We start from the raw sequence: 22,506 nt of genomic DNA on the forward strand, positions 1-22,506 counted from the left end.
CTCATAATTACTGCAGTCTATGTTATTATTGAATTATTTCTCAATTGTTGGGCTACTGAATACACACCATACAGTCTGATACCTCTGTCTTTATGAAGACATAGCATAGCCTACTTAATGTTAAGAAAATTGATTTTTGTTTAGTATATTATAGTTAGAAGAAAAACAATCACTTTTAATCTATTTAATATATTCCACATGCATCTCCACTTCATACTAATCGTATTATAATACTTCATAGTCCATCAGGAACCTAATCCAAGTGGCTGATTAGGTCGTTGTGTGCAAGTTGTGGTAACTGACCGTACAAATTTGCCACACTCGAACGCGATTTTCTAACCCACCAGCCCAATTGGTGGCGGTAGAACGGATGTTAACGATTTCCCATGAAGAAGACAATTGCATCACTTGTGAAAGTCATGCTCTCTACATCCACAGTTCTTGGTTGACTGAGACTGTTGACTACGCTGGTAAGTTTTTAACCTTACTTACATTTAATCCGTAAACTGTTAATGTGCCATTAGTAGCCTAATTGTTAAAACACGACGTTGACGTGCATAATTTGCTTTTCATCCATCACCATCTAGGCATAACATCATCATCTTCATGACTGACGTTTTGCACCGGTATCAATAGCATTTTAACTCTAAATTAAGCTGTACATTTTTATATCGACGTAAGCATGTTTTTCTCTGATAAGCTAAAGCATATTCGTTTGTGTGGTGTGGTGGGCTACTAAACTATTACATTTGTGCTATAAAGTACAGTATGTATGTAGTTCAATACAGTTGTTCATGTCCAAAATATTGCATGTCCTGCATATGAACTGCAAATTTCTCCACAATTGCTACTCTTTAACACTTTAAGTAGTGCAGTTATTTCTGTAAATAGCCTATGTGGTGGGTAGCCTACATAAGAGGATTGTCACATGCTGTCATCTTTCTTCATAATCAAACCTTTGTTGAGAAGGCTATCTTCTGCACAAACTCCACTGCTAATGGCATACGAAAGACCTGAAATTAAATGCATTTATGTTACAGTGATAGACATTCAGTTAAAACTTCAACGGTGACATTAAGTGCTGCTCTGACAATGGCTTCGTTCCTACCTGAAGAGGATCTCACATGCACTGTGTGCTGTGATATATTTGAAGATCCAGTGGTCCTGTCGTGTAGTCACAGTGTATGTGAAGACTGCCTGAAAAATTACTGGAGTACAAAACAATTCCAGGAGTGTCCGCTTTGCAGGAGGAGGTCTTCGAGAGACAACCCTCCCGTGTGCATTGCCTTGAAGAACCTGTGTGAGGCCTACACGAAGGAGAAGAAACTGTCCGGAGAGTTATGCCCCTCTCACAAAGAGAGATTCAAACTCTTCTGTAAAGAGGACAAGGAGCTGCTGTGTGTGGTGTGTCGCGACTCCAGAGAGCACAAGACTCACGACTGCAGCCCAATAGATGAAGCTGCTGCTGATCTTAAGGTGCAGTTGTTGTTGTGGTTGTTGTTGTTGGTTGTTTGTTGTTTGTTGGTTGTTGTTGTTGGTTGTTGTTGTTGTTGTTGTGACAATAAATCTGGACTCATACAGCAAAGTATAACATTTGCTGTGCCTGTTGTAGTATCTTATGTGTCAGTGACTGTTGAGTGTTTTCAGGAGGAAGTCAAGGAGGCATTGGAACCCCTTACGGACAAGCTGAATGAATTTAAAAATACTGAACGCATTTATCAGGATATGGCAGAGCACATCAAAGTAAGTATGAACAATTCACTTCTGGAATACTGGATTGTTAGATAGATGCTAAATAGCATAGACTGTATGCACTTTCCCCTCCCAGAAACAAGCTGAAAAAGCGGAGTCTCGGATTAAGGAGGAGTTTGAGAAACTTCACCAGTTCTTACGAGATGAAGAGGAAGCTCGTTTAGATGTGCTGAAGGAAGAGGAGGAGGAGAAGAGCCAGTTGATGAAGGAGAAGATTGATGACATCAGCAAGAAGATTTCATCTCTTTCAGGCAGAATCAAGGACATAGAGGAGGAGCTGAAAGCAAACGCAGTTGCCTTCCTCTTAGTAAGAAAAATAACACATTTAGGTGGAATAATTAGTTTTCAGGGATGTAAATAGCCAGAAATGTAATTCTATATTACACTATTTTAACAGTATATTACATACATACTATATTAAAACAGTATTACAGTATATTACATACATACTATATTACATACACACATACTATATTAAAACAGTATTATTGATATTTATCTGAATTACTTTGATTGTGAAAGTATAGATGAGATGGTATATATTGTCCAACATTGTAAGCTTCCTTATCTAGAGAAAAGTTGTCTTTAGAGCTTTTTAATTCTTGTAGAGCCTATTCAGAGACCAACACATATTTGGGATGAGGTCAGCTTTGGGCTAAAATGCTTCTGCTCGTGATGAATCAATCTTATTAGTTTGATGATTCTAATTATGTCAAGTCACTATGGGCAAGTAGCTGAAATAGGCTTACTTCACTACAATTTCACCACAAAACATAACGATTGATATAGATTGATTACAGTTTATGATTCTTTGATTGATCCTTGCGATCCACTGTGGTCCTGTCATTTGGTTGTTTCTGGATTTTGGTGAAACAAAGTTGATCTAGTTGATAGCCAAAATCAGTGATCCTCTTTGTACTGTTCATTCGGCGGAGGTTTCTTTGTATTTTAGGCCATGTTTGTCAAGTGTAATTCAAAATGTAATAAGAAATTATCTTTTTCATGTGGTTAGCTATATTAGCCATTTATTCTATTCAATGTACAGAAAATATCGTGCTATATCATGATATGTATCATTATCGGGATAGGAAAGGACCTTTATCCTGCTGATATGATATTTTGGTCATATCACACAGTCCTAAACACAACCATTTAAAAAACATCTGGACAGCATAAACTACAGCACATATTCCATGTAAATGTGTGTTAGATCTCTCTTCCTCTGTTGATTACAGGACTTTGAGGACACCATGGAAAGGTAAGTGACATGTCTGGTGCTGCCTATCCCCCTTTGCGTTCTGACCCTTATATGCAGTTCCAGTGACCCTTACCATGGAATGGTTGTACAGAGCCCAGCGCGAGATGAAGGAGCCAGAGGCCGTTCCAGGAGGCCTGATTGATGTGGCACAGCACCTGGGCAACCTCAACTTCAAGGTCTGGCTTAAGATGCGGGACATCAGTTCCTACTGTGAGTTTAAAATTGACTAAAGCTCGCAAACTCTTGAATACAGTAGAAGTGGAAAGGAGAAGTGGAGGGAGTGCACGGCTCGACCCCAACGTCGTCATCCAGGCAGCGCTGCCTCCGTCGACTTAAAGGCACCTTATCCTAAACCTAACCCCAACCCTAACCCTAACTTTAACCCATGCCTAACCATAGGGCCTTCCAGGCAGCGCTGCCTTGAAGACAACGTTGGGGTCATTAAACACCAAGACACGAGTGGGCGACCTCTGCCAAGGCCAAAAGCTGTACAGTATGTGGCATCCATGGAGGTATTATATAGGCATGGAGCAGAGTTGTAAAAGTCCAGCCTCAGAAAGCCAATGTCCTACCATGTATTGGTTTGACCTGTGCACTTAATACAGGTAATTTTGCTAATTACCTAGCTGAGGAGTTGATTTAGTGAATTATGGTGGTAGAGTAAAATACTACCCCTATTCATTTCATTTAGCCCCCAGAGGGATACATTTACTGGTCCACCCGGTTGGTACAAATCTGCTCTTCTTTGGAATGAAATTCAGGAACGTCAAGAACCATTGTCTTTAATGTTTAGAACACGGAACACGTTCCTTTAATGTTTAGAACCTTTTCCTTCAGTGTTAAGAACTCTTTCCATCAATCTAAATAACTCTTTTCCTCAGTGTTCAGAACTATTTCCTCTAATGTTAAGAACCCTTCCCTTTAATGCTCAGAAGCTTTTCCTTTAGTGTTTGCAAAACACTAAACATGTTAGCAGCAAACAGCATGTTGTGTCAGTGTTGGACAGCAACTGTCTAATAATGACCGTTAAAATGTGTGTTTTAGTGTGTGTAAACCGTTTCTGTGCAGGTCCTGTGATATTTGACCCCAACACTGCTGGCGACTTACTGATCCTGTCTGATGACCTGACCACGGTGAAAGACAGTTATGGGAGACAGAATCTTCCGAGTAACCCCGAGAGATACGGCAATTGCGTCTTGGGCTCTGAGGGCTTCGACTCTGGGACCTACAGCTGGGACGTCCAGGTTGGAAAGCATAAATACTGGGACATAGGCGTGACCACAATGCCCAAACCGAACGATACTTGGAGCACAGTCTGGAGTTTAAGGTCTCGCACCGAGTTTTGGTCGGACACTGTGACCCACTCTGTACAATGCTTAGGAATAAACTCCCCATTGTCTCTGAGCGAACCACCTGAGATCATCAGAGTTGACCTGGACTTTGCCCAAGGCAAGCTGACCTTCTCTGATGCCGTTAGCGAGACTAAGCTACACACTGTCAAACATAATTTCACTGAGAAATTATTTCCATTCTTTCAGACATACTACCAAGCGAACGCCTTGAAGATCCTGCCAGTGACCCCCACTGTAGTGGTGGACAATGACTGTGACCTTTGGATACAATTTTAGCCGGAACACACTAAGTTTGCACCATGTACTGCCTGCGCAATGCTTCGGTAGCTGTAACTAACAGCCATAGGCATATGGTGTATATTGGATGTATGGCTACCACGTGTCGCTGCTATGGCATTTCTTGAAGACGTTATTACACTTGCTTGGTGATTTCATAGAAGCGGCTTATTTCACATCTCTTTGAGAGTGTCAGATCATTATGTGTATCTGATTGGCTGTAAAGTAATCTCTGAGTTTAGCAATGTAATCATTCCTGAAACTGATCTGAGGAATGCTATTCCTTGAAGTGATGTATATAGGTCATTAAAATATAATATGATAAATCTCAACTGAAGGAGAACAGTCTATGAGTACTCTGTACTATAGGCAAACCGTATACTAATCAACAGTAATAGCATTCAGTCCTCAGATCATATGTTTACTGACTTGAGGCCTTGTTTACAGATTTGGTTTGGAACTACCTGCCAAATTGGTCCAGTTTTGGATTTATTTGTTTCAAATAAAGTTGATCCCCTTCCTTTCAATGTACAGAGAATCCATTCAATGCATGCTTGTTTATATTTTAAATACAGTGTATTGCACTACTGAATGATATTGTAAGAAGGGGAATATGGATATTGACCTTTTTAAAATAGTGAGTCTGTAGAGCATATGACAGAAGGAAATGCTGTTACATGAAGCACCCCAAACAAGAGAATATGCAATATGCAAGCTCTGTTAGAGGTTATCAGAAAGCTAACTACCATAAAACTCGAAATGAAGAGGAACCACGTGGTCTGCTGTTATCACACTGGGTAAAGTCCATAGGGTGTAAAAGTCTCCGGCTTTCCGCTGTTTGTTTCTAGGAGGAGTGTTGACTGGAGACTTGTACGTTTTTCCTTTTCACTACTTAAATTAAAGACATATTATGTGTAAGATTTGATATGCAAATATGAGTATTATTAAATGGCAAATAACAATATCAAATAACTTTCAGCAATGGCTAAGTGGCTATAATGTAGTCCTGTAGTAGGGGATGTTGTCAAACTTGAAAATAAACTATTTATTTAAACTATTATCACTACTAACTAGACTCCACGTAATTACAGTTGTTGGCCAACATGGACAGGATCCCTTCGACGCCTCTGTCTGTTTACCTCAGTAAATGTAAAGAAACTGCATAAGATGTGTTTTAGTCAGTGACCTTAACTGTACCGTAACTGACATCCCCCGCTGGATAGCCACATTATCAAGAGGGCTAGATTATATATAATCAATTGAAGACCACTTATTACTGAACAAACTCTGCTGCTAATGCTATGATATGAAAGACCTGAAATGAGACCCAGTTAGTCAGTTAGACTATTTCCTTGTGTTACACAGGTCAGTGTCCAGTTACACGCTAAAGGTGACATTACCTACACTCAGCTCTGACAATGGCTTCATTCCTATCTGAAGAGGATGTTATGTGCTCTCTATGCCATGATATATTTAAGAATCCAGTGGTCCTGTCATGTAGTCACAGTGTATGTATGGACTGCTTGAAAAATTACTGGAGTACTAACAAATCCCAGGAGTGCCCGCTTTGCAGGAGGAGGTCATCGAGAGACAATCCTCCTGTCTCCATCATCTTGAAGGACCTGTGTGAGGCCTACACGAAGGAGAAGAATCTGTCCGGAGAGTTATGCCCCTCTCACAAAGAGAGATTCAAACTCTTCTGTAAAGATGACAAGGAGCTGCTGTGTGTGGTGTGTCGCGACTCCAGAAAGCACAAGACTCACGACTGCAGCCCAATAGATGAAGCTGCTGCTGATCTTAAGGTGCAGATTATTTATTTTTAATAAATCTGCATTTATACTGAAACACTTATGAGAGGGCATCTCATTTGATAGCATTTTCATTCAGTGATTTGTTGTTCATGTGCCTGTTGTAGTGTATCTGACTGTTTATTTTTTGACTTCCCTGCAGGGCAAGTTGCGGGACTTAAAAATAAGAGAACAGGCCTGTTGCAGTCGGGTAGAGTACATCAAAGTAAGTATGAAAAACCTTTTCAGGAATATTTGACTGGATCATTAGATGCTAAGTATATACTTTTCCCTCTGATGAAGATGTGACTACCCATCGAAACGTTAGTCAATGATGTATTGCACTTTTAAGTAAATAAAAAATGAAGAGGACATCTGAGCTGCACCAGCGTCCCTCTCCTCCTCGTCACATTATCTGTCCTTGGCCTGGTTGCACCGGATTGTCGCTAAACGGCAGAAGCGCGGAGAACCTTTCTTTGTCTACATTCTATACTTTTCCCCTTTCAGAAACAAGCTGAAAAAAACAGAGTCTCTGATTAAGGAGGAGTTTGAGAAACTTCACCAGTTCTTACGAGATGAAGAAGAAGCTCGTTTAGATGTGTTGAAAAAAGAAGAGGAAGAGAAGAGCCAATTAATAAAGGAGAAGATTGATGACATGAGCACATATCCTCTCTTACTGACAGAATCAAAGACATTAAGGAGAAGCTTGATGATATGAGCAAGCACATATCCTCTCTTACTGACAGAATCAAAGACATTAAGGAGAAGCTGAAATTGGAAGCCATCACCTTCCTTTCTGTAAGAGAAATAACACTGCAAAATCATACTGTGCGATGTGTAGTTGCTAGGGGTGTGTGTGGGAGAATTTCTCAAAGATCAGGCAAGGCACTGAAGTGAGTCGAAGGTTTGTATTTACATCTATCAAAACTCGACTGGGGAATGGCAACAGAGCACATGGTCATCGCACATACAGTTGCACAAGCCCAAAGTACTGTGAGGGTAAACTCTCACTCACACAGCGCATTGTGTATCTGTAGCAAAAGCTCATACAGTTAGCCTATATAATATACAGTTTAATGCAAGGAATTAACAGGATTTTCAAAACTTGTGGACGGCAAAACTGTATAGGTCATTCCATGTATAAATATGCATTAGATCTCATCTCATCTTATCCTCTCTTTGTTGAGGATACATGGAAAGGTAAATGACGTGTCTGGTTCTGCTGTCTCCCTTTGGCACCTTGCATGCAGTTCTATTGACACCAACCCATTATTACAGAGCCCAGTGTGAGGTGAGGAGCCAGAGGCCGTTCCAGAAGCCCTGATTGATGTGGCACAGCACCTGGGCAACCTGAACTTCAGGGTCTGGCTAAAGATGCGGGACATCAGTCACTATAGTAAGTTTTAACTCGCATGCATCTTCATATTGAGGGCAGCCGTGGCCTACTGGTTAGCGCTTCGGACTTGTAACCAGAGGGTTGCCGGTTTGAACCCTGACCAGTAGGCACGGCTGAAGTGCCCTTGAGCAAGGCACCTAACCCCTCACTGCTCCCCGAGTGCTGCTGTAGCAAGGCAGCTCACTGCGTTGGGATTAGTGTGTGCTTCACCTCACTGTGTGTTCACTGTGTGCTGAGTGTGTTTCACTAACTCAAGGATTGGGATAAATGCAGAGACCAAATTTCCCTCACGGGATCAAAAGAGTATATATACTTATACTTCTATTGTTCCCTCCCACACACTGGTGAAGAGAACTAGTAGGGCACTCAGAGAGGACAGACCTCTTCCAAGGTTAACAGACATATGTGTCCATGTGACTGCAATTGTGGATCCATCACTTTTTAGATAGATAGATACTTACATTGATCACACACACACACACACACACACACACACACACAAACAGCACACAGCGAGGACATTGAGTTGTGAACACACACACAAACCCAGATAATTGGGCAGCTAGTACTGCCCACAATTTCCCAACCAGTCAGGGATCAAACTGGCCACCCCTCTGTCACAAGTCTCATTCCCTGACTAGCTGCTCTGTTTTAGATCCACTCCAAAATGTACTGGGTTTTCCCTCTGCCCTTGCTATAGGCCTAGCTCTTCACAGTTCCATGAAAATGTGGCAGGTGTTTTTTGAGTAACTCTGGTTACAGATACGTAAACACATTGAACTGAAAAGTAATCTCATCGGCAGAAGTAAATATAATAATTGGAAATGTTTCAAAGATCTTGTGGAAGAACTGAGTAATCACTAACCATGTCACAAATCCTTTTGTGTTAGTATTTCCAACGTGTGTGGCAAACAGACAATATATCTTCTTTCTATATGACTGCAACTGTGTATTGTGATAGTTGTAAAATATTGTGTGTGAGTGTGGTGTTTGTGCATGTGTGTGTAACTGTAAAATTGTTTCTCCTCAGGTCCTGTGATTTTAGACCCCAACACTGCAGGTAGATTACTTGATATATCGAATGACCTGACCACGGTGAAACACAGTTATGGAAGCCAGAATCTTCTAGATAAGAGGTTTGACTCCTCCTTGGCTCTGAGGGCTTCGACTCTGGGACGTACAGTACAGCTGGGACGTCCAGGTTGGGAAGCATAAATACTGGGACATAGGCGTGACCACAGCACCCAGCCAGACTGCTGAATCTTTCTGGAACACAGTCTGGTGTATAAGGTCTCGTAGTGACCGGAGGGAGCACAACATTGAACACTATATATTAGCAGAAACAACCTCTTCACTCTCCTTTAGTAAACCTCCTTGCTCTCAGGCTTGGTTTGGAATTTTGATTGATTTGATTCAGATAAAGTTGTTTCTCTGTTGGATTGAGGGGTAGAGAAAAAAACACCACACAATGATTCACTTCAATGAAAGTTTATTTTATATTAAATATATTACAATACTGAATGATATTGTAAGAAAAGAAAATATGGGCATTGACCTTTTGTTTTTAAATAGTCAGTCTATGTACAGCATACGACAGAAGGAAATGCTGTTATATAAACAGATGTATGTAGATCTGAGATGTTGCACAGCACTAAGAATGCACTGGATGGGCCTAGGTTATGGGGAACAGGTGGGGATCCGATGGATCACATGATGTATAGATCACATGATGTATGGAGCGTCAGGATGGAGGAGTCTGGAGCTGTGGGTTACTGCGCTGCTGCGCTGCTCGGTTGCTTCAATACATTCATGTAAGTCAGGGGGGTGAGACCCAAAACCAAGAGGAGCGTGGGTAGGGTTGCTGACAAAAAGAGCGCTTCCTGAAAACAGAGTCGAGCAACCACCGTGTTACCTAAGATAGAGAATGTGTTCAAAATGATAGTCTCTCTGTCTATCATTTAACAGGCGAAGTTGTTCAACGATGCCTGATCGTAAAACACACCTGAGAGTGTTTCTTTTTGCCGACTGGTTGTTAGCGGGCTGATGGTCAGAGTCTCACAGACACCTGGGCATCTGAGAGCCCAGCTAGGTGCAGGGTGCTCACAGATCAGGGGCAAGTATGAGACAGTACAGCTCCAGACCCACCTTAGAACACACACACACACACACACACACACTACCTTGTGGACCTATTTTGAAATGGCGGATGGTGAGCAGACTTGCCTTGTCCTCGGAGTGACCTGATGTGTGTGCGTGAAGGAGAATGGTACACTGGCGATGTGTGGGGAGGGATGGACAGAGACAGAGTATTGCTTGAGATGCACCGTCTGCAGTATTATTATTATTTTTTATAAACTCTTGACCGTCCGTCTGCTCTACCTTTGGGGAATGTGTAAAAGCTGAGAGAGAGATCGAGAGAGAGAGAGAGAAATCTGATAGCATGCAGGGTGTACAAATCTTTTCAGCATGAGTCCCTATGCAGATAGTGGGGGTGCCTTGATTCCTCATTGTGTTGAGGTTAATGTCTATGTGTATGTCTGGACGCTAATATAGTCCAACAGGTCAGTCACGGAGGTGTTCACAAAATTAAATGAAAGGAATGGCAGCGCCTTAGTTGAACTCAATCTTTAACAGAAAAAGAACCTACAGGAATAATACATAATGCACTTAATTTTGTCGGGATTACATATATACATAATACTGGGAGGACATTAAAAAGGTACCTTAAAAATACTTAGTTATTATTACTTGTCATGGCAACGTCATTTCAATGTTGCAGTGATATTAAGTACAGTCATAGTGCATACAGTGGTAAAGGAAATCAGTGCCCACATTTCAAAATAAAAGCCTCCTTGGTACACAAAGAACAGCAGGCTCACATTGTAAAATAAAAGCCTTCTGAGTACACAAGAATTTGGGTGACCATGGCATATGTACACATGAGGACCACCACATTAAAATTACTGATCGCTTTGTCTGTCAAGCCTCGGGTGAATAGCTCAACGACGCACACGTACACACAGACATACAAACCCTCTGAATAGTTTAGATAGTTGAAGTCTTATGATGGAGGGAGATGCAGCTTTCTTATCCTAAATAAGATATGCTATCTGCCTGACAGCTATGTAAATTAACTTCTGATGGTAAGCATTTGCTTAAAAAGGCAAGTTTGTATTTGAAACATTCAACTCAAATCAGAATGCATATAAACACAATCAATGCTATCGAAAAGCATGAATGAATCCAGCAGAGAAAATATGAAAACATATCTTAAAAAGACAAGACATCCAGTTCTTCAACCATATCACATTTTGTTTTCTTTTTAAAGCCATTCCAGTTGATGCAAGCATCACACTACAATTCCTCAAATAACACTTTTAACAAACCTCTCACCTCATCTAACAATGTTTAACTGAGACTGACTAACTCCATCTGTGCTGTCAAACATGTTGTTTCACCATCATTGAGATCTATCATCGAACAGCAAAATGGATACATTCTCAGCAGCGCAACCAATGAAGCACTACACTATAGTAACGGTACCTACAGTTAGATTACACAACATCCTGGGACCGCCACTGAAATGTAGGACACAGCAGTTTTGGACGATGATATCACAGCAACTGTGACTGTTTTCAATGAAAGTCCACCAATACACAGATCTTATTGAACATACCCATGCTCATATCATATCAAAGGGTTGCAGGTACATGTGACACTGTCTACATCAGTCAGCAACACTGAGGTTGGCCTGTGAAACATTACTAGTTTGAAAATAAAGGGTGGGTGGGTGGGGGGGTTGTTACATTCTGCAGAGGACAAATCTACACACAGTCACTCTACACATACTCAGTCTCACACACACACACACACATACATTCTCACAGAAACACACAGAAGTAAGGGGGAGAAAAGTCTAGCAAACAAAAGATATCTCTTTCCATACGTACAGTACTTCTAAACACATACTATGAGACGGCAGGAGGAAGATAAAAAAAAAACGTCTTCCTCCTTCCAGAAAAAAAAGTTGTCATTAAAAAAGGAAACAAAGAAAAAGAACACCAGTTATTTGGTGCCTTGGAACTCGGACCTGCACACATATGTACACATGTACACAAGGCATGGAGGAGAGAGGAGTACACATGTACACAAGGCATGGAGGAGAGAGGGATGTACACATGTGCAGAAGGCATGGAGGAGAGAGGGGGGTACACATGTACACAAGGCATGGAGGAGAGAGGGGGGGTACACATGGAGGAGAGAGGGGACCTGTACACATGTACACAAGGCATGGAGGAGAGAGAGGACCTGTACATGGAGGAGAGAGAGGACCTGTACATGGAGGAGAGAGGGGGGGTACACATGTACACAAGGCATGGAGGAGAGAGGGGGGGTACACATGTACACAAGGCATGGAGGAGGAGGGGGGCAGAAGGCATGGAGGAGAGAGGGGGGCAGAAGGCATGGAGGAGAGAGGGGGGGTACACATGTACACATGTACACAAGGCCTGGAGGAGAGAGAGGGGACCTGTACACATGTACACAAGGCATGGAGGAGAGGGGGATGTACAGAAGGCATGGAGGAGAGAGGGGGGGTACACATGTACAGAAGGCATGGAGGAGAGAGGGATGTACAGAAGGCATGGAGGAGAGAGAGGGGGTACACAAGGCATGGAGGAGAGAGAGGGGGGACCTGTACACATGTACAGAAGGCATGGAGGAGAGAGGGGGGCAGAAGGCATGGAGGAGAGAGGGGGGGTACACATGTACAAAAGGCATGGAGGAGAGAGGGGGGGCAGAAGGCATGGAGGAGAGAGGGGGTACACATGTACAGAAGGCATGGAGGAGAGAGGGGGGTACACATGTACAAAAGGCATGGAGGAGAGAGGGGGCAGCAAGAGGTGGTGTTAGGCCTGTGCTTCTCGGGGTTGGGGTGGGGGGTGGATGAACAAAGAAGTGGAATTATACAGACGGGCAGACAGGTCAACCCTCAGACAGGTCAACCCTCGGACAGGTCAACCCTCAGACAGGTCAACCCTCAGACAGGTCAACCCTCAGACAGGTCAACCCTCGGTCACATGCAGCCCTCTACAATGTATGCTTTCACCAAAAAGAAAAGAAAACAAAAGGATCTTTTTTGTCGTCTTCATGTTAACACTTCATTATAACACTAGGAATGGTTTAAGCTGATTTTTTTTTTTTGTCATGCATACAGTGTATTTTTTTATTTTTTTATTTCTACAGTGAATGCGTGCTTCCCTACCCTTCCCCGCCCCATAATAACATTAGCCTAGCCCTGCCCTGTTTTACATTGTTCAGGCAGTCAGGTGACCAATCAAAGAAGAGTTTGTGTATTGAAAGGGGCGGGGCATGTCAATATTGGAAAGGGGTATTGGTTGGGATTCTTAGAGGGACCCAAGCTCCGGCCACTCACTCCAGTCCACTCTGAGGGGGAATTTAATGGTTGCCGTGGAGGTGGCGGCCCGCCTTAGTTGTGAGTGAGTTGGTGTGTCATTGCACGTTGGCGATGAATAATAGCAGTGTGTAGCTGAATGTGGGATCAGGGCTGCTCTTGCCACAGTGCCCCCTAGAGTTCTGGAGGACTTTTTTTCCCCCCAATGCACCTTTTTATTCTCCACGAATCCTCATCTTCAGTCGTCCATCCTTGTTTTGTTTTATCACTGTTTAAATTCTGTTCCTGTTTTAACTCCTCATTTGTATAAAAGCGACAGAAATGTAGGATCTTCTTATATTGATGTCTCCCAGAGCTAAAAGAGAAGACAGACAAATTCATTCAGTTAAATGAATTTACAGTAATGGATAGGCAATGCTCTACAATTCACCTTATTCACCCGGTGCGACCAGAACGAGGCTACAGTGTACACTTGCCATTACACCTCAGTCCAGCAGATGGTGGTGGTAATGCACTCCGTTTGCAAACTGCCAAAAAAACTCACTGAAGAAGAAGAAGATCAGGCCAGCGAACCCTTCTTCTTTTTCGGTGAGCTATTGTTTTGGCAGTTTGCAAACGGAGTGCATTACCACCATCTGCTGGACTGAGGTGTAATGGCAAGTGTACCCTGTAGCCTCGTTCTGGCTGCACTGGGGGAATAAGGCGAGTAGCGCTACGGTTGGGTTCCAACTCCTCAAAATGTCGTGTAAAAAACTTGAATGAGTGAATGTGTGTGTTTCTCACCCTGGCACTCTGTCGGTTCGCTTTCCGCTCCTCATCGGGCAGCGGGGGCAGAGGGTAGGGGTAGCGGCGACTGGACGCTATAGACCCTGTGGACGAGGTGGGCGACTTCGCTGGGGACAGAGTCCTGCAGGGCATGATGGGAAGGGGCGAGAGAGAGACAGAGAGACAGAGAGAAGATCGGAGAGAGAGAGAAGAAGAGAGAGAGAGAGAGAGAGAAGATGAGAGAGAGAGAGAGAAGATGAGTGAGAGAGAGAGAGAGAGAGAGAGAGAGAGAGAGAGAGAAGATGAGAGAGAGAGAAGATGAGTGAGAGAGAGAGAGAGAGAAGATAGAGAGACAAACATCATGTTAGACCCCTCCTCACTCCAAAGAGCTAGCACGATGTCCATGTGGATCACAGCACTGGTCTGGATGCATCTGCTCCTTATGAAAACACACACTTTACAACAACCCGCCATAACATACTTTGTCCACAACCATGAGGACTTACATTTGAGCATGACAGCAGTTAATCTGCTCCATTTGGTATATTTAGGTGGAAAACATTTGGTCGGTAGTTTAACCCTCTGGGTGAGTGGCCCGCGTTAATAACAACAACAGCACCAACAAACTCCACTGTAGGTCTCGCTAAAGCCCAAAAGGCCAATCATGTGTGCTTTGCATTGGCTTTGTAACAGCATATTTAGCTTAGCGATGTTAGCTCCTTCAGTTCTGTGTGGGTCTAGAGCGGCTTTGGAACAGCAGATTTAGCTTAGCGCTGTTAGCTCCTTCAGTTCTGTGTGGGTCTAGATCGACCGACAACCGAGAGAAGCAGGCGAGGAATGGAGGGATGAGTCACAACAGACCAGTCTGGTCACCATGGAGGCCGTGAAAGTGACCGCATGGTATGATGATGTCATCACAGACTCACATAGACAAGCAGAGACAAATCACACGGCACGGAACTAGACGGGTCAAAGAAAATGCATACGTATAAGATACATGTACAGTTATGGAGACGGGCACACACACACACAAAACACACGCAATGCAGTGCACATGCCATATGTACAAGATGGGGTGAGGACAGTAACACAACAAACAGCTCAGGTCATCCTACAAATAAAACACATCAGGTAAAAGAACAACTGAAACACAAAACATGTCAAATAAAACATAAAATGTAATTAAAAATCATTTTATCACATACAGTACACTCTCTTTCTGGGATCACTCTATAGGAACAGATATGAGGTAAATTGTGGTTGAGAGGTGGCTAGTGTCACAATGAGTGAGAACATCTCAGTGAATAATGTAATGTACTTCTGGAGGGAAGGTAATTTAAACACTTTCAGAAATATTTTCTAGGCCCATTATTTGTTTTGAGACTCTTTCTTGTGGAAATGCATCAAAATAATTTGAGAAACGTGTATAAATGCTTAATATAATTTCCGTCAAAGATTAAGATGTGACAATAGCAGTGGTGAAGTGTGAAAACCATGAATGCTTTCAAAAGCACAGTGCTGTACTGATGTGCCCAGTGTAAAGCACAGTGCTGTACTGATGTGCCCAGTGTAAAGCACAGTGCTGTACTGATGTGCCTCATTTCAGGCTCGTACAGTAGTGTATGAACAAGTTGATCTAGTCAGGTCCTCTTTGAGAAAGTCTTAACAAAGTAGACTGACATATGCCTCATATATTATGAATAACTACTAACATGAGGGTACAATAATACTGAAAAATGTCATCCTAATTGCTGTCAGGCACAATGAGCTAGCAGCATGGGCACATGCTGAACTCTCATGAAACGACTACCAAATATGCATGTGTATTTATTATGTTACTGTGCAATCATATAGGAATAGCAAGAAGAGCTTTAAAGTGTGTGTGAGTGTGGCAGATGAATCTGCTATGGAAAGCATGTGGATTGATGAGCAATTCACAAATAAGGTGTTTTGGTTGTGTCCTGGGAATACTGTGTTATAACAAAACAATGTTATCTTCTCAGTAAGAGAGTAATTGAGCCTTGGTACTAAGTCCTGACAAAGAATGGCGATCCCTAATATATGTAAAGATATTTTAAAGATAAAAAACAATTAATGAATCAATCAACCAATCAATCACTCAGTAAAATAAACCAATCTCCAAAACTAACACTGGAAAACAGTGCCTAAAAAGGAAAACAGTTGATTTTTCTCTATGACAACAAAGAAACGTAAAAAAGGGAGAGGAGGAGGTAGGTTTTTAAAAGAAAGGACTTTTTTTTAGGGGGGTGAGTGAGGAGAGTGAGGAGATCTGTGGCGGTACCTAAGATAGGGTCCTTCAGTGTTTTTATTCACATCCTCCACCCACTTAGTTACATAATACTCAGTTTGGATGCAAGGGGTTAAAAACCTGTAGGAGGGTCAAGGGGAAGGAGGACAATGGGAAGCAGAAGGACAGAAAGAAAGATAGAAAGAAAGGAGAGCAAAGGCAGTGAAGAAAAAAGAGGGGGGGAGATAGATCAAGAGAAAGATAGAGAAAGAATGGAGAGAGGAGAGGGAGAGGTAATCATATAAGATAGCAGAGCACAGCATAGACATTCTCTACAGTCCACCAAGATGAGAGGAGAGAGGAGAGGAAAGGAGATGGTCATTCTCTACAGTCCACCAAGATGCAAGTGAGAGAGGAGAGGAAAGGAGATGGTCAGATTGTGGTGAAGTGAGGGGAGTGCTTAAGGTGGACACATTTACAGAGAGGGATAAACTCAGCAGAAAGGTAGCCTACAGCTGGAATACAGTATTTTATACATTAAATAGGGTTCACTTTTTATGGGCTAATTATCATTGAAACTTCTTTACAGAAGGAGAATTGTAGCAATGTTTAAAGGGTCTTGTTTTGGGGGTAGGGGGCTGTTGGTCAATTGCATTTTGGTTGCAGTGGCAATTTTTTTTTGTCCCTCCAAAGCATTTCTGTTCCAGAACTTTGGTCTCATGCTTCTAGATCCAGGTGCATGAAAACAACAACAACAACAACAACAACAACAACAACAACAACAACAAACAACCATCCAACAGACTACAGCACAGAAGAGGGGAAAAGACTACAACACAGAAGAGGGGAAAAGACTACAACACAGAAGAGGGGAAAAAGACTACAACACAGAAGAGGGGAAAAAGCTTGAATGAAAATATCCAGGCCGGTGCTGCATTCAAAGAGACGTGAAAAATCCATGTGCACGTTACACATGCGTCTCATTCCAGGAGGAAAAAAACAAACAAACAAACAAGTGTGCACAACTGCAAAATCATCATATTCCAGCTGTTCACATTCATCAGTAATACCTTACAAGAGATATTCTGACACAGCGTACGTGTACGTGTGTGTGTGACTCTATCACATCAGGAGATGTGTAGTATATAGAGTCCAGAGACATTTATGACCAAATACACACTGATAAGGACGCAGTGCTGTTCATACATCAGTATTTATGAGTGACACAGGACATCCATTCCTCAAAATAATATCCCAAGATGCCTTTAGGACCACCTCCCATGCCTGTTTATTATACAGAAATATTGCACATGCCTAATTTGAGACATTTTGCTGCCACCTACAGGTGTAAACAGGTTTTTGCTTTTGGCTCAATGGCTTTTGTCTGACTCTCATGCAACATGAAAAACAATCACTCCCAGTTCTTTTTTAAGTTAGTATGGCATGAAGGATGATGTCCACATACATAAAAACATTTCTACAGATCTCTAGGACAGTTGGATGGTGATTTTGGCTGTCAGTCCAGCAGGGGAGAGTCCATGCCTGTAACATATGCATCACTCGGACACGTGACTTACTCTGTGGAGTTGGAGCGCGGGCGGAACCTCTTGCCCTTCATCTTTTTACGGCTTCCACTTATATTCCCTGTGAAGCGCACAAGAGAAGTGTCCAAGGAGCTATCATTATTATATTCTTATTCAATTGTATTAGAAAAGGAAGGGTTATGTGTATATTTGTTGTGTGTGTGTGTGTGTGTGTGTGTGTGTGTGTGTGTGTGTGTGTGTGTGTGTGTGTGTGTGTGTCTGTCTGTCTGTCTGTCTGTCTGTCTGTCTGTCTGTCTGTGTGTGTGTCTGTGTGCGTGTGTGTGTTTGTGTGCGTGTGTGTGTGTGTGTCTGGGAGTCAGAGTAGAGTCAGACTATCTGCTGAGAATCTAGATCTGTTTTCTTTCCTTGACCTTAGCGCTAAAGAAAGACCTCTTTTGTTGTGTTGCAAGTCAAGACCAAACTGTTCTCAGATGCTTTCTGCTAACTGCGCCGAGTTACAAATTCTGAATCTGCCTTGATAATTATTCTACCTTGTCTTTTATTACTTTTTTAATTTATTACTTTTTTGCCTTTGTTTTTGTTTTTGCTTACTAATTATTCTTTATTTTAAATTTTTACCTTGTGTTTTATGTTTTCCTTTTATTATGATCTTTACCTTTTGAACTATTCTTTGACTATATTGCCCTTCAATGCTTTTATTTGTTATTATTGTTTGATTTTGTTTATGTAAAGCACATTGAATGACCTCTGTGTATGAAATGCGCTATATAAATAAACTTGACTTGGCAAGTAAGTATGTGTTTCTGTGTGTATGCGTGTGTACTTTGTGTGTGTGTGTGTGTGTGTGTGTGTGAGTGTGTGTGCTACCTTGCCATGAGTTGCTCCTGGGTCGTCCGTTCTCACAGATGTCGGAGTGTTTGGCATCTGGGATTCTTTCGCTCCACGAGTGGGACAGACCGTTTGACCTTCAGAACAAAGCCGCACAGTGAGGAAGAGGATGAAGAGCAGGACGCTTTGGTGAAACATCAGAAGTTTGTTTGTTTAACTAAATAACAGAGACAGGTCCAGTACAGTGATTTCTTTTCTGCAAATAATTTCATGAACAACTCATTTTTTGTTTTGTCTTCCTTTCATTCTTGTCTTAATTTCAATAGGTCTGTCCTATTTAAGTACACTCACCTGCCACAGTCAAAACCAACACAGCACAAATAGAATACTGAAATACATTATTAACACACACACACACACACACACACACACACACACACACACACACCACACCACACCACACACTGAGTACAGACACACATACACACACACACACACCACACACTGAGTACAGACACACATACACACACACACACACACACACTGAGTACAGACCCACATACACACACACACACACACACACACACACACACCACACACCACACACTGAGTACAGACACACATACACACACACACACACACACTGAGTACAGACCCACATACACACACACACACAGAGTACAGACACACATACACACACACACACACAGAGTACAGACACACACAGAGTACAGACACACATAGAGTACAGACACACATAGAGTACAGACACACACAGAGTACAGACACACATAGAGTACAGACACACATAGAGTACAGACAGAGAGACATCTGGAGATGGAAATGAATGCAAGTGAACCCACCACAGATGACCATGATGATGTCATGAGGACAACAAGTACACAAGGGAACACCGTGTGGAATGAATGAAAGGATGTTTCCATGGTTTGCTGTGTTGCCATGGTTTGCTGTGTTGGATAGGGAGATACTCACGTAAACATGTCCACCATCTTGTGATGGGTTACTTACTCAGAGGTCTCTCAGGAGTAGCACAGGTGGCTGATGGGAAATTACCTGAGAGGCTGTGATGCTTAAAATCATATCTCAGGATTAACTAACAGGTAACTGCAGGAGATTAGCGTTAGCATTATTGCATTCAGCTGAAGAGCAGATAGTGTGTGCTTTAGCACAAGCTAGCTCAGCCTTATAAAGTGTGTGAGGCAAGCTAAACACACTGCATCAGGGCTAAAAGCAAGTCGAAAATTCTGTGTCTGAAGTGAACAGAAGCTTTCAAATTCGTCATATATAGTTATTTACTTTCAAATCTCAAATGGCCTGGCTCATGCCTTTGTTCAGGGATAGGGCCTGACAACTTTAAGCCCTGCTGCATAAACTACATAGCTTGACACACAAGCTTCAGTAAACCATCAACTTTTCACCACATACTTAATTAAGAACAAATTGAGATCAGAATGGTGGATAAGTCCTCAAAAGGATAAAAAAATAGTTTACTTCTCTTCGTCTACATGAGGAATTTGTTATAACTTGATTTCGAAAGACCCCATGAACAGCAATTCCCTTCTAAGAGTCAAATGCTTTGAAATAAGTATCGATTTGGAGAATTCCAACGCTGGAGAAAAGAGGTAGCCTACAATCTGAAACTGGCAAATAATAAAAAATATAAAAACAGTCAACCAAAGGCAGCAGCTAGCTGGGTTGAGGCTGTGAGGATGAGGATGAGGATGGAGGTGGAGGTGGGGCCCCACCTGAAGCCGAACAGAGAGATGTTTTGGCTGATGGATGGGATGGAGGGGGTGAACGAGCAGGAGTAGATCTGCAGGTGCGACAGGTAGGCCGACCTCTTCTTGGAGCTGCTGGCCGAGTTGGAGCTCACGCCCTGAGGCATGTCGCTGTAGAAGGAGTCAGCATCGCCCGGCTTCTTCACGTAGTCTCCCGCCGGCATTTGTCTACATACACACACACACACGCACACACACGCACACACACACACACACACGCACTCACACACGCACGCGCACGTACGCACGCACGCACACACGCACACGCACGCACGCACGCACGCACGCACACACACACACACACACACACACATGCACACACACACACACACACGCACGCACACACACACGCACGCACTTCACACACACACACACACACACACGCACTCACACACGCACGCACTCACACACGCACGCGCACGCACGCACACACACACACACGCACACACACACACACACAAAAGTACATTAATACATGCACAAAAAATCACAGGACAATATTAACATCAATTGTTAATGTCATGGTATTACGTTCCATTTCTTATTATTGTCAAGTTTAACCTACCGGCAGAATCTTCTGTGAACTTCTGACTCTGCATATTTGCGTTGCCTGTAGCTCCTAAGGAGAAGAAGGTCAAAATAACGATGAGGACGATATGCATCTGTGTCTGTGTGTCAATCACATATACGCCAATTCGCTCGTCGGCCAACAAATCTCGCATCACCAGTAGTTATTTCACCTGAAATTGTGTAAACGCTGAACTATACTAATATTGCACGGTCTCTTGTCGCCAGTTGTTTGCAGTCTGAATGGGGCTTTAAGCCTGTTATGATGGTATCAGGATTAAAAATCTAAGATGGTTGAGAAGCAAACAGTACCACCACAGCTAAGTCCCATTAGACATTGCTCTTACACAGTACAATACACGGGTTCGTTTACCAGTGTGTCTGTGAGCTTGTCTGTGATTTGTGAGTGTCTTTGTACTCTCAGACGTGTGGTAAGTTCATGGAGGAAGTTGAGGTCAGTCGTTTGTCTGTCGTCTGAATTTGAAAGGCGTCTCCACTTACTTGTATCCCCAGGCTGCTATGGCGACGATGAGCCCCAGTACAAGGATGGAGCCAGTGATGGCGCCCACGATGATGTTGGTGTTCACCAAGGCTACAGGGGGGAAAAACACTGTGTCAGAATGTAACCTTGGCAACAATACACCACCATCACCAAGGCTACAGGGGGGAGAAACACTGTGTCAGAATGTAACCTTGGCAACAATACACCACCATCACAAAGGCTACGGGGGGAGAAATACTGTGTCAGAATGTAACCTTGGCAACAATACACCACCATCAATTCACAGTCGACAACACTGACAGACAGAATTTAACCACACACCAGAAAATAATAACAGTTGCTGGCAAACATACAGCATTTTTTCTGTTGGCAAGTGAAGCTAGAGTCAAGGTTAACATATACTGTGGGACTTCACAAAGCAAATGTGCCATATTTGTGTATTATTGAATGTTATTGTTATTGAATTTTATGCTAGTCATTTCAGACATTTATATAGTCATTAACCACTGTAATTACAATGGTGTAACATGTTTGTGAAATGAATTGGGAAATTGTTTAAAGCCGAGTAATGGTTCATTAAACAGCTGCTCTAGCTGCTAAGTTGCCAACAGAGTGCTCTGTGTATGTTAGAGCAGCTGAACATGTTCCACTCCTAGCTCCTAGCACACTGAAAGGTCAAAACAACCGAGCATGACTTCAATCAATTTCTAAAGTCAACTCGCCAGCCACCGTTACACACACAGTCACTGCACCCAGTGATTTGATGCATGATCAACTTACCAGTGATCATATTCTCTTGAATCCCTCCTCATACACACAAACACAAATCAACTAAGGTTTGATATCTCTTAAAACACAAACACAAACCCCCACACACACACACAGTGGGAAAGATGGGAAATGTAGGAGTGGAGGTAAGGAGAAACATGGAGTGGGCCAGGAGAAGCACAAGCACATGGGAAAGCGATCTGAATCAGGCGTCTTGCGAGCCCAAACTCAAAAGCAGGCGTCTTGCGAGC

At 42.7% G+C, this 22,506-nt stretch overlaps 2 protein-coding genes across 4 annotated transcripts in view; one reads left to right on the forward strand and one right to left on the reverse strand.

Moving 5' to 3' along the window:
• Positions 1-361: 361 nt before the first annotated feature.
• LOC125306472 (E3 ubiquitin-protein ligase TRIM35-like) lies at positions 362-9,341 on the forward strand. 2 transcript variants are annotated; one of them, XM_048261875.1, is made up of 11 exons: positions 362-470; positions 1,041-1,476; positions 1,648-1,743; positions 1,829-2,059; positions 2,988-3,010; positions 3,102-3,220; positions 4,079-4,459; positions 4,549-6,440; positions 6,589-6,651; positions 7,704-7,821; positions 8,852-9,341. In XM_048261875.1, the coding sequence occupies exons 2-8, from the start codon at positions 1,093-1,095 to the stop codon at positions 4,611-4,613; spliced, it is 1,299 nt and encodes a 432-aa protein (XP_048117832.1). In that variant the 5' UTR covers positions 362-470; positions 1,041-1,092; the 3' UTR covers positions 4,614-6,440; positions 6,589-6,651; positions 7,704-7,821; positions 8,852-9,341. The 2 variants fall into 2 exon arrangements, with proteins under 2 accessions (XP_048117832.1, XP_048117833.1); XM_048261876.1 differs by lacking the exons at positions 4,549-6,440; positions 6,589-6,651; positions 7,704-7,821; positions 8,852-9,341 and having other exon boundaries at positions 3,102-3,186; positions 4,079-4,139.
• Positions 9,342-12,751: 3,410 nt separating this feature from the next.
• The window catches only part of adam22 (ADAM metallopeptidase domain 22), a 69,795-nt gene continuing 60,040 nt past the window's right edge, over positions 12,752-22,506 (reverse strand). For both annotated transcript variants that reach the window (XM_048260108.1, XM_048260107.1), the window contains 7 exons: positions 21,487-21,577; positions 20,984-21,037; positions 20,479-20,586; positions 18,659-18,756; positions 17,825-17,891; positions 14,018-14,141; positions 12,752-13,589 (listed from right to left, as the gene is read on the reverse strand). In XM_048260108.1, coding sequence (XP_048116065.1) covers positions 13,569-13,589; positions 14,018-14,141; positions 17,825-17,891; positions 18,659-18,756; positions 20,479-20,586; positions 20,984-21,037; positions 21,487-21,577 — 563 coding nt within the window. In that variant the 3' untranslated portion in view covers positions 12,752-13,568. The remainder of the gene's footprint in view (positions 13,590-14,017; positions 14,142-17,824; positions 17,892-18,658; positions 18,757-20,478; positions 20,587-20,983; positions 21,038-21,486; positions 21,578-22,506) is intronic.

Source organism: Alosa alosa, chromosome 13 (assembly GCF_017589495.1).
Source record: "Alosa alosa isolate M-15738 ecotype Scorff River chromosome 13, AALO_Geno_1.1, whole genome shotgun sequence".
In the NCBI taxonomy this organism is placed as follows: Eukaryota; Metazoa; Chordata; class Actinopteri; order Clupeiformes; family Clupeidae; genus Alosa; species Alosa alosa.